Raw genomic sequence first — 14,133 nt, 5'->3', positions numbered from 1 at the left:
TTTGGGCTTACCCTCTACGATAGTCTTTTTTGGGTTTTCCCTCTACAGCAGGCACATAGTAGAAATTGTCTTTTTTTGGGTTTTCCCTTTACAACAAGCACACTGCTAGTAGATATTGTTTTTTTTTTTTTTAGTTTTCCCTTTACAACAAGCACACTGCTAGTACATATTGTCTTTTTTTGGTTTTCCCTCTAGCAAGCACACTGCTAGTAGATATTGTCTTTTTTGGGTTTTCCCTTTACAACAAATACACTAGTAGATATTGTCTTTTTTGGATTTTCCCTCTACAACAAGCACACTACTGGTAGATATTGTTTTTTTTTTTTGTTTTCCCTCTAGCAAGCACACTGCCAGTAGATATTGTCTTTTTTTGGGTTTTCCCTTTGTAACAAGCACACTGCTAGTAGATATTGTCTTTTTTGGGTTTTCCCTTTACATCAAGCACACTGCTAGTAGATGTTGTCTTTTTTGGGTTTTCTCTTCACACCAAACACAATAGTAGATATTTCTTTTTTGGGGTTTTCCTTTACAACAAGCACACTCTCGAATAGATATAGTCTTTTTTTAGATTTGTTTTTTTTGGGTTTTTCCTTTACAACAAGCACACTCCCAAGTAGATATGGTCTTTTTTTGGGTTTTCCCTCTACACACAACAAGCCCACTGTTAATAGATATTGTCTTTTTTGGGAAAATCTTTTTTTGGATTTTTCAATTTTTGATATTGTCTTTTTTGGATTTTTCCTTTCGAGTTTCTTTGCAAGGTTTTTTAAAAATGGGTCGATTAAAGAGATTTTCACTCTTATAAAGAATATTTTTAGGTATGGTTGGAGACGTTTCCCACTTTTACAAAGAATATTTTTAGGTATGGTTGGAGACGTTTCCCACTTTTACAAAGAATATTTTGTTCCCCTCGATGGTATCTCACGAATTCATATTTGGAATTCGCTTTATGAAAAAGGGTTAACTTTACCCCTGGGTCATTGATTGACAGTGGACTCATCATTCTTCACCCACTGAATTGAATGCTGTGGGACACAGTCTCTATCCATTTTGGGAGTCACTAAGCAGACACGTGATTGCCTAAAGTATTTGACTCTTCCTTGATAATAATAGTTAGGTTAAATTGTTTGTATGCATATATAAACTTGATTAGCTGCAGCCTGTAACAGCCTTTCTAAATGTCCTTTCAGGTATATCTATTTCTCTCAGCAGTGTATACTAAGGGAGCCGTGATAGTAATGACCCTTTAAAGAAGGTTTCTACAAATAATCCATTAGATCAGACCTCACTCAGTTTACAAGATTAGAATGTTAAAATAGAACTCATTCAAATTCCTCAACTTTGATGATATGCTCATCTCATCACACACGCCATGACCTTCCGTTCTTTCGCAAAGCTGATTGTAATCTATCCTATAAGACCAACCAAAATCAAAGCACACACAACATAGTGGAACAGTTCCGACCTTCGGTTGAAATAACACGATGTAACAAAGAGAGAATCTGGTAATGTCGAGGTTCCTCTGATCTGCGCTAGGAAGGCTTTCTGTTTCGACTGCTTGAGTTTTCTCTTCGGTTTACGAGATTTGATTCGATGAATTGTATCTGTCACTATTGTTCAATCCATACTGCAAATGAATAGGATGGAAACTACATTTAGTAACAGATTTTGTGTAATTTTTTATCTTCTTTCCCTTTCCTAAAAGAGATCAGTGCAAGAACACGATACCTTCTCTCTCATTCGAGCGCCCCAAAGGTCAAAATGAGCACCAGAAGCTTGATTTCCTGGTGGATTAAGCAATGGCTCCCGAGTTCTATCTCGAACACCAATCTCCTCTTCTGTATCATACTCAGTTTTACGGGTTGAAACCATGGATCTCAGAATAATCGCTAGCAGTAGAGACAATGCCTGAGAGATTGCATTAAAGAATCAAGTGAATGGTCATAACAAGTATAATCAAAACGTGCCTGAGAGAATACACTATATAAACTTTGAGTAAATCGCATAAACGAGCAACATTTGCCACCATCAGAAGAAACACGAACCACTAGATAATTATAATTCGCTATCACTCAAATGAATATTAGATTGAACTTTGTCATTCGTTTAAGGAATACCGTTATTTTTTTTTAACCACTAGAGTAGAAATCCGTTAGAATGGTGAACAAAAATTGGAACCTAGAATGATACTCTAGTATACCAAATGGAAATTGGGACCCAAAAACACCGCCACGTCGTTCCACGTCCTTGCCACACGTCGTAATTTCCATCCAATATTCTATAAGATTTCTACTCAAATGGCATGCAACTACCGAAAAATTAGGTCTTTAAAACAAAAGGCAAAGTCCAGAGGTATTTTCTACAATTTCGCCCGTTAACATTCTACCACGACATGGATTCAGAAACAAACGAAAGATTTACGATTAGTTTCAGTCTATTCTACCTGGGTTGAAATCACAATGATACCGATCCACTTGCATACATCGATGTTATCTTCAATGAATTGCCTAAGTTCCTTCAATTCACCAGTTGGGTCCAACGGAAGATCCTGCACCGTTTTCAAGTAAATACATATTGATAGAACAAGTAAATTTGCTTTCAAGTGCAGAACAATACCTTTTCCCACCGGCGATCGATGCCAATAAATGCCACCAAAGCCACTTCAACGAGAATAAATAGCATTATAAGCATGTTATACTAATGTTGCTAGGTTAAGGGTAAGAGATGCTAAATAGAAATGATGAGATCCCACGTCGGTTGGGGAGGAGAATGAAACACCCTTTATAAGGGTGTGGAAACCTCTCCCTAGCAGACGCGTTTTAAAACCTTGAGGAGAAATCCAAAAGGGAAAGCCCAAAGAGGACAAATATTTGCTAGCGGTGGGCTTGAGCCATAGCAAAAATGTTCACTCATCAAGAAACAAAAGTTCTTCCCTTTTCAAAGGAAAAAAGTAAACACAAAGGATCAAGAGTTCCAAAAGTAGTTGAAATAAGGTGAAGAAGTGAACAATGGAAGAAAGTATATCCTCTTTCCTTGTCCATTTTGCTTGAATTAAGCCATTGGAATGCAACTCTTCAAACCATTTGTTAGGATCAGTAAGTTCCACACGAACACATGCGTTCCTATATCAAGTTTTTATTGGTCTCAGGAATTGGACTACGTGGGGTATGATTTTTCACTCGTATAACTCGAGAACAAAGATAAATTCAGTTCCTACATCAAGTTTCTATTGGTCCTTGGGAATTCGACTACGTGGGATATGATTTTCACTCGTATAACTCAAGAACAAAGATAACTTCAGTTCCTATATCAAGTTTCTATTGGTCCTTGGGAATTCGACTATGTGGGGTATGATTTTCACTCGTATACCTCGAGAACAAAGATAACTTCAGTTCCTATATCAAGTTTCTATTGGTCCTTGGGAATTCAACTATGTGGGGTATGATTTTCACTCGTATCACTCAAGAACAAAGATAAATTCAGTTCCTATATCAAGTATCTATTGGTCCTCAGGAATTCAACTGCGTGGAGGTATGATTTTCACTCGTATAACTCAAGAACAAAGATAACTTCAGTTCCTATATCAAGTATCTATTGGTCCTTGGGAATTCAACTGCGTGCGGTGTGATTTTCCCTGGTATAACTCAAGAACAAAGATAAATTCAGCATCGAAGTATTTCGAATTCCCAAAATAGCAAAGGGGAAAAAGGCAATATCTAGAACTGAAAAACAAGCTGTAATAAACTACAAATCATAGGATACGAAACAGAGGCAGCAGCCACTTATTGCTTCAGCTGCAATACAGCCAACTAAAGCAATACAACACAACAAGATGCCCAATCCCATGAATGAGTAGATGAACCTGCCACCAAAGAGAAAACAACAATTCAACAATCTTATAAGCCTACTGAATCCAACATTTAACGACATAATTACCAGTATGCAGCAATAATCATATGATAACTCAGCATAAAAAGACTTAAGAACTACCAAATTAATATACAGAAAGAGAATCAATCGGTAGAAGACTTCAGCAAAATCCATGTTTAGTTCACTTCTCAGGGGAGAGTCCCATCCATGATCCATCAAATCCCCAACAACTAAGAGTAAAATTGCTGCCAGAGAAGCTTAAATTCCTCCAAACAATCGAACTAAATTTCAAACAGTATAAAATGCAATACGAAGTTCATTGATTGCAAAAACTTCCCCAATTCATAAATCTGCCCTAATTAAAAGTCACAAGAAACACAAACAAATCGAAAATCTCACAGAAATTCCGGATAACAAATTCAAAGAAATCTCACCAAGGAGCTGGAAGCTTGAAGGCGTTCAAATCAATTTCTAATTCCGTATCGAAACCGGGAATCAAATCAGCAGCTAAATTGATAGGCATGATCCGATCGGCAACAGCTACGGATTCAGAACTTAAATAGAACGAAGCCGGAGAAGGAGCCAAAGCCGGCAAAGGAGACGGCGGAGGAGAAACAGGGAGATGGTGGTTCCAGCGATCAAGCATCCATGCCGAATAAACTATAATCGAAACCCCAACAAAAGCCTGAAGAAAATTGAAGCATTTGATGATGAACGCAAGAGAAACATGACAGCAAGTGCGAGCCATTTCTGGTGGATCTTCGGCCTAGGAATTCAAACCCAAATCCAGATTCTCAGCGTTCCCTTCTTTTTGTTGATGGAAAGAAATGGAAATTTTCAGTGAAAAAGCAAAATAGAAAGGGATTTTGTAAAGGAAGAACAAGAAAAAGGATCGAAAGAGACAGAGTTGAAGGCAACAAATCGAAATCGTATGGCCTCCAAATCCCAAATCCCTTTGGATTCTGTATTCGAAATCGAAACGATCGATCGCGTGGAATCAAGGCTGTATTACTAAACTAAAACATTCAAGAACACTGAAATTTCCCTCTCTCCGATTTCGAATCCATTTTTTTAAAATAACGAAGAACAAGAAAACTATTTATAATTCTATTTAAGAGAGCGATCACATATTTTTAATCCCAAAAGATTATTGTTTTTTAAAATTAATTAAAGTAATATATATATATATATATAAATTTCCCTCTCTCCGATTTTATTTTCTAATTATTACCATTTAGAATGGAGTGGAGGCCCAAGATAAATGACTTCCTTCTGTTGCCCATATAAATTTAAATGTGTGGCTACAAATGTCCACTTAAAAAATATATATATTTATTTTATTTTTCGCTCGACTTTGTTGCTTTGTCGAACCGTTGATGAGGTTTGACTTCGCCAACCGAACATAGCTTGTGCAGAATCCAAACTTGTTTGGCCACACTCCGTTTGTGCATACATATTCAATCGTGTGCGACAAAATCATGTCGCATCTCATTGTTATCTCGGTTCCCAATAACATGATCCATGCATTGTGATGTCATCCCATGCCTCGAGACATATTGACAATCTAGGCTTGCTCGACCATCTAGATTGTCTCAAGCATTGGACTCTTCCGTGTCCATGCTAAACCGTCTACAACATACGTTCCAGATAGTGGGTGTGTAATCTAACATCCGTCACATGGACTGAGCGCAATATCGACACACTCGTGTCGTTCGGTACTGTACTTGAAAGACCCTTTTCAAAGAATGATGCCTGAGACACGAACCCATGTTGTGATACATGCATGTGCCACAGGATAGCTCGCTTAGACCTCAGGGACCAAGAGTGGTGGAAAGCCAACATCGTGCCTCCCCGTATAGTATATTTTGAATCATTTCCAATCCTTTTCAAGTAGACATCATTTTGACTGACAGACATAGGACCTCATGTATAGTCTATTGGGTATCTGATTGACACTAAATTTGGTGAGCTTTCATCTTTCATATAGACGAGCTTAATTTTCGAGCTTCATGTCGAAACTCATATCGAAACTCCGACTTCTGAGATTATGGCTCAGAGCCCTACTCGACCCTCTTCGAGCTTGTCTTCGATACTCGTGTTACCTCGTTCTCTCGAACCTTGCGTATGCCTCAGCTTATCTTCAATGCACACTCGTGGTGTGTTGGATGACCTACCATCCTCAATTGCATCATGACACTCCTCAATTTTGACCTTCACGTGAGAGTTGCTCCTTATCTATCTTGTGTGTGAGAGTCACAACCTACTTTCTCTGAGGATGTTGTGACACTAAACACGTGTACATATGTATGTATGTATGTATCTACACATACATACACATATACATATGGGGCGGGGATTGGAGTGAGGTCGGGAACAAGAAATGTAATCCTTACTCTCTCTCTCTCTCTATATATATATGTATGTATGTATCTACACATACATACATGCACATATATATATATATATCGGGCGGGGATTGGAGTGAGGTCGAGAACAGGAAATGTAATCCTCACTCCATCTCTCTATATATATATGTATCTACACATACATACACACACATATATATATATATATGTATCTACACATACATACACATATATATATATGGGGATGGGATTGGAGTGAGGCCGGGAAAGGAAATGTAATCCTCACTCCTCTATATATATATATATATATGTATGTATGTATATATATATATATATATGTATGTATATATATATATATATGTATGTATATATATATATATATGTATGTATCTATATATATAGTATATATATGTATGTATCTATCATTTATATATATATATGGGGCGGGGATTGGAGAGAGGTCGGGAATAGGAAATGTAATCCTCACCCCCTCTCCCATTTTCGGTCAGAAATTCTCTCCGATTGGATGTGGATTTTTATTAGGTCCAATCCTGGATCTCTCCGATGTGGATTTTATCCTCATTCTCTCTCCCATTTTCTGTCAGAAATTCTCTCGCTGCTGGATGTGGATTTTCACTGGGTCCCATCCAACCAATTAAATTCACATCAGAAATTCTCTCCTGATTATGATTGGATGTGGATTTTCATCCTCATTCTCTCTCCCATTTGGATTTTATCCTCATTCTCTCTCCCATTTTCGGTACGTGGATCTTCACGCGATCTAACCAATTAAATTGACATCAGAAATTCTCTCCCTCGTTATGATTGGATGTGGATCTTTACAGACTATGATTGGTTGTGGATTTTCACTAGTCCGATCCAACCAATTAAATTGACATAAGAAATTCTCTCCCCGATTAGGATTGGACATGGATCCCTCTCTGGTTATGATTGGATGTGGATTTTCATCCTCATTCTCTCTCCCATTTTCTGAAATTCTCTCCTACTTGTGATTGGATGTGGATTTTCACCAGATCCAACCCATTAAATTGACATCAGAAATTCTCTCCATGATTATGATTAGACGTGGATCTCTCCCTGCCCTGATTATGATGGGATGTTTCATCCTCATCCTCTCTCCCATTTTCAGTCAGAAATTCTCTCCCTGGTTATGATTGGATGTAGATTTTCACTAGATCCGATCCAACCAACTAAATTGCCATCAGAAATTTCCTTCTGATTTGATGTGGATCTCTCCTAGTTATGATTATGATTGGATGTGGATTTTCATACTCATTCTCTCTCCCATTTTGGTTAGAAATTCTGGCCGACGTCCATTCAACCAATTAAATTGATATAAAAAATTCTCACCCTGGTTATGATTGGATGTGAATCCCTCCCTAGTTATGATTGGATGTGGATCTCTCCCGGGTTATGATTGGACATGGATTTTCACTAGGTCCTATCTAACCAATTAAATTGACATAAAAAATTCTCTCTTTGATTATGATTGGATGTGATCTCTCCCTGGTTATGATTGGATGTTCCATCCTCATTCTCTCCCATTTTAGGTCAAAAATTCTCTCCCTACTTATGATTGGATGTGGATTGACATCAGAAATTCTCTCCGATGTGGATCTCTCCCAGGTTATAATTATGATTGGATGTGGATTTTCATCCTCCTTCTCTCTCCCATTTTCGTTCAGAAATTCTCTCTCGGGTTATGATTGAATGTGGATTTTCACTAGGTCCTATCTAACCAATTAAATTGACATCAGAAATTCTCTCCCTCTGATTAGATGTGGATCTCTCCGGTTATGTTACTAGGTCCGATCCAACCAATTAAATTGACATCAGAAATTCTCTCCCTCGTTATGATTAGATGTGGATCTCTCCAATTATGATTGGCTGTGGATTTTCACTAGGTCCGATCCAACCAATTAAATTGACATCAGAAATTCTCATGATTATGATTGGATGAACCAATTAAATTGACATAAGAAATTCTCTCCTTGATTATGATTGGATGTGGCCTGGTTATGACTGGATGTGGATTTTCACTAGGTCCGATCCAACCAATTAAATTGACATTAGAAATTCTCTCCCTGATTATGATTGAATGTGGATCTCTCTCCATTGGATGTGGATTTTCATCCTCATTCTTTCTCCCACCCATTTTCTATCAGAAATTCTCTCCTGCTTCTGATTGGATGTGGATTTTCACTAAGTCACATCCAACCAATTAAATTTACATCAGAAATTCTCTCCTTATTATGATTGGATGTGGATCTCTCTCTAGTTATGATTGGATTAAATTGACATCAGAAATTCTCTTCTTATTATGATTGGATGTGGATCTCTCCCTAGTTATGATTGGATTAAATTGACATAATAAATTCTCTCCTTATTGGATGTGGATCTCTCTCTAGTTATGATTGGATTAAATTGACATTAGAAATCAGAAATTCTCTCCTTATTATGATTGGATGTGGATCTCTCTAGTTATGATTGGATTAAATTGACATCAGAAATTCTCTCCTTATTGAGGTGGATCCCTCTTTATTATGATCGGATTAAATTGACATCAGAAATTCTCTTATTGGATGTGGATCTCTCTTTAGTTATGATTGGATTAAATTGACATCAGAAATTCTCTCCTTATTATGATTGAATGTGAATCTGAGTTATGATTGGATTAAATTGACATAAAAAATTCTCGATCTCTCTCCAGTTAGGATTGGATGTGGATTTTCATTCTCATTCTCTATCCCATTTTCGGTCATATTCTCTGTCAGAAATTCTCTCCCTGTTTATGATTGGATGTGGACTTTCACTATCCGATCCTACCAATTAAATTGACATCAGAAATTCTCTTCCTCATTATGATTGGATGTGGATCTCTAGTTATGATTGAATGTGGATTTTCACTAGGTCCTATCCAACCAATTAAATTGACGTCAGAAATTCTCTCCCTCGGTATGATTGGATGTGGATCTCTCCCTGGTTATTAGTTATGATTGGATGTGGATCTCTCCCTTTTATGATTGGATGTGGATTTTCACTTGGTCCTATCCAACCAATTAAATTGACATTAGAAATTCTCTCCCTCATTGTGATTGGATGTGGATCTCCCGATTGTATGTGGATTTTCATCCTCATTCTCTCTCCCCCTCCCAGATTATGATTGGATGTGGATTTTCACTAGGTTCGATCCAACCAATTAAACTAACATCAGAAATTCTCTCCTTGATTATGATGTGGATCTCTCTCTGGTTATGATTGGATGTGGTACGATCCAATCAATTAAATTGACATCAGAAATTCTCTTCTCTCCTTGGTTATGATTGGATGTAGATTTTCATATCCAACCAATTAAATTGACATCAGAAATTCTCTCCCTGATTGGACGTGGATCTCTCCGGTGTTATGATTGGATGTGGATTTTCATCTTCATTCTCTCTCCCATTTGGGTCAGAAGTTCTCTCCCGGCTTATTATGATTGGATGCTAGGTCCTTTCCAACCAATTAAATTGACATCATAAATTTTCTCTACCAATTAAATTGACATCAGAAATTCTCCCCTGATTGGATGGGGATCTCTCCCTGGTTATGATTGGATGAGGGGATCTCTCCCTGGTTATGATTGGATGAGGATTCTCTCTCCCGTCACAAATTTTCTCCCTGTATCGATTGGACCTGAATTTTCACCAGGTCCAACCAATTAAATTGACATCCTCGACTCATTCTCGCCCGGTCTTTTGGCATCTCTAATTCGTTAAATTATTGCCCATTAAATAATCCAGCCACGTGGATGATTAGTGGGTCCCACTCGCTCAGACCAGCGTGGAGCTCACTTTTTGTCCCTTAACTGGCCAACATGGCATGATCCTAACGTGCCACGTTTGCACCATTTCCAAAGCCACATTGTTTTTAGCATCTACTCTTGATTTCATTATACTTATCTAGTCTCGCGATCTGAGCCGTTCATAAATTCACAACTTCCAACTGTAATTTACTCCACGTGACGTGGATAATCTGAAAAATGATAAGGCTCTTAATTAATAATAATAAAATAAGGATCATACCATGATGCTACCATACTGGGAGACATTGCTGTAGGTTCTATTGTTAAATTTTATTATTTATTATAATAATTCTAATGGCTAAATTAATAAAATATTATTAAATTTTACATTTTTTTTATTTATAAAATATTTTTAAATTTTTTAAAAAAATCAATAATATCTTCCGGTTTCAATGTTTATATATTTAGATCTCTACCACAATTTTGAATCGTCGACTACTACTATAATAATTTTGGTTCAAGTACCACAAAAGAACCTAGACGGTTCGTGTCGGGGTTCCCTACTTTCATGTGAGGTTTGATTCGGTGTTCAAATCCGTCACTTCGATCATTACTACATGAAGAACAAGTTCTATATCAGAGTGTATAGATATATCCTTTCTCATTTTCTTGCTATATTAAAAAAATAAATTAGTTAATTTTGAGACTCTAATATAATACATACGACTTACAATCTTTTTTAATAAAAATTACATTCAAATATGAATATCTTAAAATAACTATTTTTAAAATTATAATAAACATGAAAAATTACTCGAGGGAACTCCATTCCCACTGGAAATCTATGTCCCTATCCTCTCAAAAAAAAAATAAACTAGAGATTTAAGGGTGATAGAGAATGAATTAGGTGACAGGGTTTCCCGTCAATGACAAAATGTTATTCTTTAAATAGAAAAAGTAAAAAAGAAATCAAAAGAGAAAAAATTAAAAAATAATTAAAAAATAATAACTTTGCAGACATCTGAACATCTGAGTCAGAATTCACCACCTGACAATAAAAAAAGTAAAAAAGAAATCAAAAGAGAATAAGTAAAAAAATAAATTAAAAATAAATAATAAAATAATAACTTTGCAGACCAGCTGAACCATTAGAATAATAAAATAATAACTTTGCAGACATCTGAACATTGAGTCAGAATTCACCATAACAATAAAAAAAGTAAAAAAGAAATCAAAAGAGAAAAAGTAAAAAAATAAATTAAAAAATAAAAAATAAAATAATAACTTTGCAGAGCAGCTGAACCATTAGAATTCACCTGACAATAAAAAAAAAGTAAAAAGAAAGTAAAAGATGAGAAGTAAAAAAAGAAATTAAAAAAAATAATAAAATAATAAACAATTGAACCATCACAATTCACTCAACAAATATCTTACTAGTATCTTACTAGTGATTCGCAAGAACATCATAATTCACAACAATAAAAAAGTAAAAAAGAAAGTAAAATAGGAAAAGTAAATATATATATATATATATATATATATAATAAAATAATAAATCTAAACCATCCGAATTCCTCTAACAAATATCTTACTAGTGATTTTCTAGAATTTATCTGACAATAAAAATAAAAATAAAAAAGAGAAAGTAAAAGGGGTAAAGTAAAAAAAGAAATTAAACAGAAATAATAAAATAATAAATATCTAAACCGTCAGAATTCACCTGACAAATATCTTATTTGCTAGAACATTTGAATTTCAGTAAAAAAAAAATAAATAAATAAATAAAAGAGGAAAAAAAATTAAAAATAAATAATAAAATAATAAACCTCAGTCAAAATTCACCTGACAAATATCTTACTAGTGATTTGGTAGAAGAATAAGTAAAAAAAGAAATTTAAAGGGGAAAAATAAAAAAAAAATTAAAAATAAATAATAAAATAATAAACCGAATTCACCTGACAAATATTGGAGTGATTTGCAAGAAATTAAAAATAAATAATAAAATAATAAACATCTGAATAGTCAGAATTCACCTGATAAATATCTTACTAGTGAGAACATGTAAACCAAATTCACCTGACAATAAAAAATAAAAATAAAAAAGAAAGTAGGAGGAAAAGTAAAAAAAAGAAATTAAAAAGAAATAATAAAATAATAAACATCTAAGAATTCACCTGACAAATATCTTACTAGTGATTTACTAGAAAGCTTAATAGGTAAAAAAAAAATGAAAAAGGAAAAGTAAAAACAGAAATTAAAAATAAATAATAAAATAATAAACATCTGAACAGACAGAATTCACCCGACAAATATCTTACTACTGATTTGATAGACAATAAATAAAAAAAGAGAGTAGAAGAGGAAAAGTAAAAAAAGAAAGTAGAAGAGGAAAAGTAAAAAAAGAAATTAAAAATAAATAATAAAATAATATACATTTGAATAGTCACAATCCACGTGACAAATATCTTACTAGTGAATTACTATAACATCTGAACCGCCAGAATAAGTTAAAAAAAAAGAAAAGAGGAAAAAGTAAAAAAAGAAATTAAAAATAAATAATAAAATAATAAACATCTGAACGGTCAAAATTCACTTTGACAAATATTTACTAGTGATTTGATAGAACATGTGAACCGTGACAATAAGAAAAAAAAAGAGAGTAGAAGAGGAAAAGTAAAAAAAAGAAATTAAAAATAAATAATAAAATAATATGCATTTGAACCGTCAGAATCCACCTAACAAATATCTTGATTTGCTAGAACATCTAAACCGTCACAATAAGTAAGCAAAGGAGGAAAAAGTAAAAAAAGAAATTAAAAATAAATAATAAAATAATAAACATCTGAACAATCAGACTCCACTCAATAAAAATATCTTACTAGTAATTTGCTAGAACATGTGAACAGTGAGAATAAGTAAAAAAAGAAAGTAGAGGAAAAGTAAAAAAAGAAATTAAAAATAAATAATAAAATGATAAGCATCTAAATCGTCAGAATTCACCTGAGAAATATCTTACTAGTGATTTGCTAGAACATCTAAACAGTAAGAATTCACCTGACAATAAAAAGAGTAAAAAAGAAAGTAAAGAAAGAAAAAGTAAAAAAATAAATTAAAAATAAATAATAAAATAACATCTGAACGGTCAGAATTCACCTAACAAATATCTTATTAGTGATTTACTAGAACATCTGAACGGTCAGAATTCACTTGACAATAAAAAAAAAAAGTAAAAAATAAATTAAAAATAAATAATAAAATAATATACATTTGAACAATCAGAATCCACTAGATAAATATCTATAACATCTAAAACGTGGCAAGTAAAAAAAGAAAGTAAAGGAGGAAAAGTAAAAAAAGAAATTAAAAATAAATAATAAAATAATAAGCATCTAAACCGTCAGAATTCACCTGACAAATATCTTAATAGTGATTTGCTAGAACACTTCAACAGTAAGAATTAAATAATAAAATAACATATGATTTCTGACAAATATATTATTAGTGATTTACTAGAACATCCAATAAAAAAAAATAAAAAAGAAAGTAAAAGAGGAAAAGTAAAAAAAGAAATTAAAAAGAAATAATAAAATAATAAACATCTGAACGGTTAGAATTCTCTAGACAAATATCTTACCAGTGATTTGCTAGAACGGTTAGAATTCATCTGACAATAGAAAAAGTAAAAATGAAAGTAAAAAAGAAATTAAAAATAAATAATAAAATAACATGGTCAAAATTCACTTGACAAATATCTTACGAGTGATTTACTAGAACATCTGAACGGTCATAATTCACTTGACAATAAAGAAAAAAGTAAAAAAAAAATTAAAAATATATAATAAAATATAAAGAAAAAAAGTAAAAAAAAAATTAAAAATATATAATAAAATAAAGTAAAAGAGGAAAAATAAAAAAAGAAATTAAAAATAAATAATAAACCTCAGTTAGAATTCACCTGACAAATATCTTACGAGTGATTGGCTAGAACCGTCAGAATTATCTGACAATAAAAAAGGTAAAAAAGAAAGTAAAAAGAGGAATAATAAAAAAAGAAATTAAAAATAAATAATAAAATAACATAAATCTGAATCC

The 14,133-nt window shown here is 33.6% G+C and overlaps 1 protein-coding gene across 1 annotated transcript; it reads right to left on the bottom strand.

The window, feature by feature from the left end:
* Positions 1 to 1,214: 1,214 nt before the first annotated feature.
* LOC111463811 (tetraspanin-20-like) lies at positions 1,215 to 4,971 on the bottom strand. The gene is made up of 6 exons (XM_023107735.1): positions 4,305 to 4,971; positions 3,763 to 3,862; positions 2,617 to 2,697; positions 2,444 to 2,548; positions 1,729 to 1,908; positions 1,215 to 1,627 (listed from the first exon to the last, which is right to left on the bottom strand). The coding sequence occupies exons 1-6, from the start codon at positions 4,616 to 4,618 to the stop codon at positions 1,577 to 1,579; spliced, it is 831 nt and encodes a 276-aa protein (XP_022963503.1). The 5' UTR covers positions 4,619 to 4,971; the 3' UTR covers positions 1,215 to 1,576.
* Between the last annotated feature and the right edge of the window lie 9,162 nt (positions 4,972 to 14,133).

Source organism: Cucurbita moschata, unplaced genomic scaffold, assembly GCF_002738365.1.
Source record: "Cucurbita moschata cultivar Rifu unplaced genomic scaffold, Cmos_1.0 Cmo_Scf00029, whole genome shotgun sequence".
Classification (NCBI taxonomy): Eukaryota; Viridiplantae; Streptophyta; class Magnoliopsida; order Cucurbitales; family Cucurbitaceae; genus Cucurbita; species Cucurbita moschata.
This window is presented reverse-complemented; position numbering and strand designations above follow the sequence as displayed.

What these genes read in the sequence shown, in the direction of transcription:
- LOC111463811 (XM_023107735.1), bottom strand. Translation starts at nt 4,618, where the DNA reads ATGGCTCGCACTTGCTGTCATGTTTCTCTTGCGTTCATCATCAAATGC. An exon ending in TTCAAGCTTCCAGCTCCTTG is followed by an intron (nt 3,863 to 4,304) that starts GTGAGATTTCTT and finishes CTTTGGTGGCAG; the next exon opens with GTTCATCTACTCATTCATGG. An exon ending in GCGCTCGAATGAGAGAGAAG is followed by an intron (nt 1,628 to 1,728) that starts GTATCGTGTTCT and finishes ATTCATTTGCAG; the next exon opens with TATGGATTGAACAATAGTGA.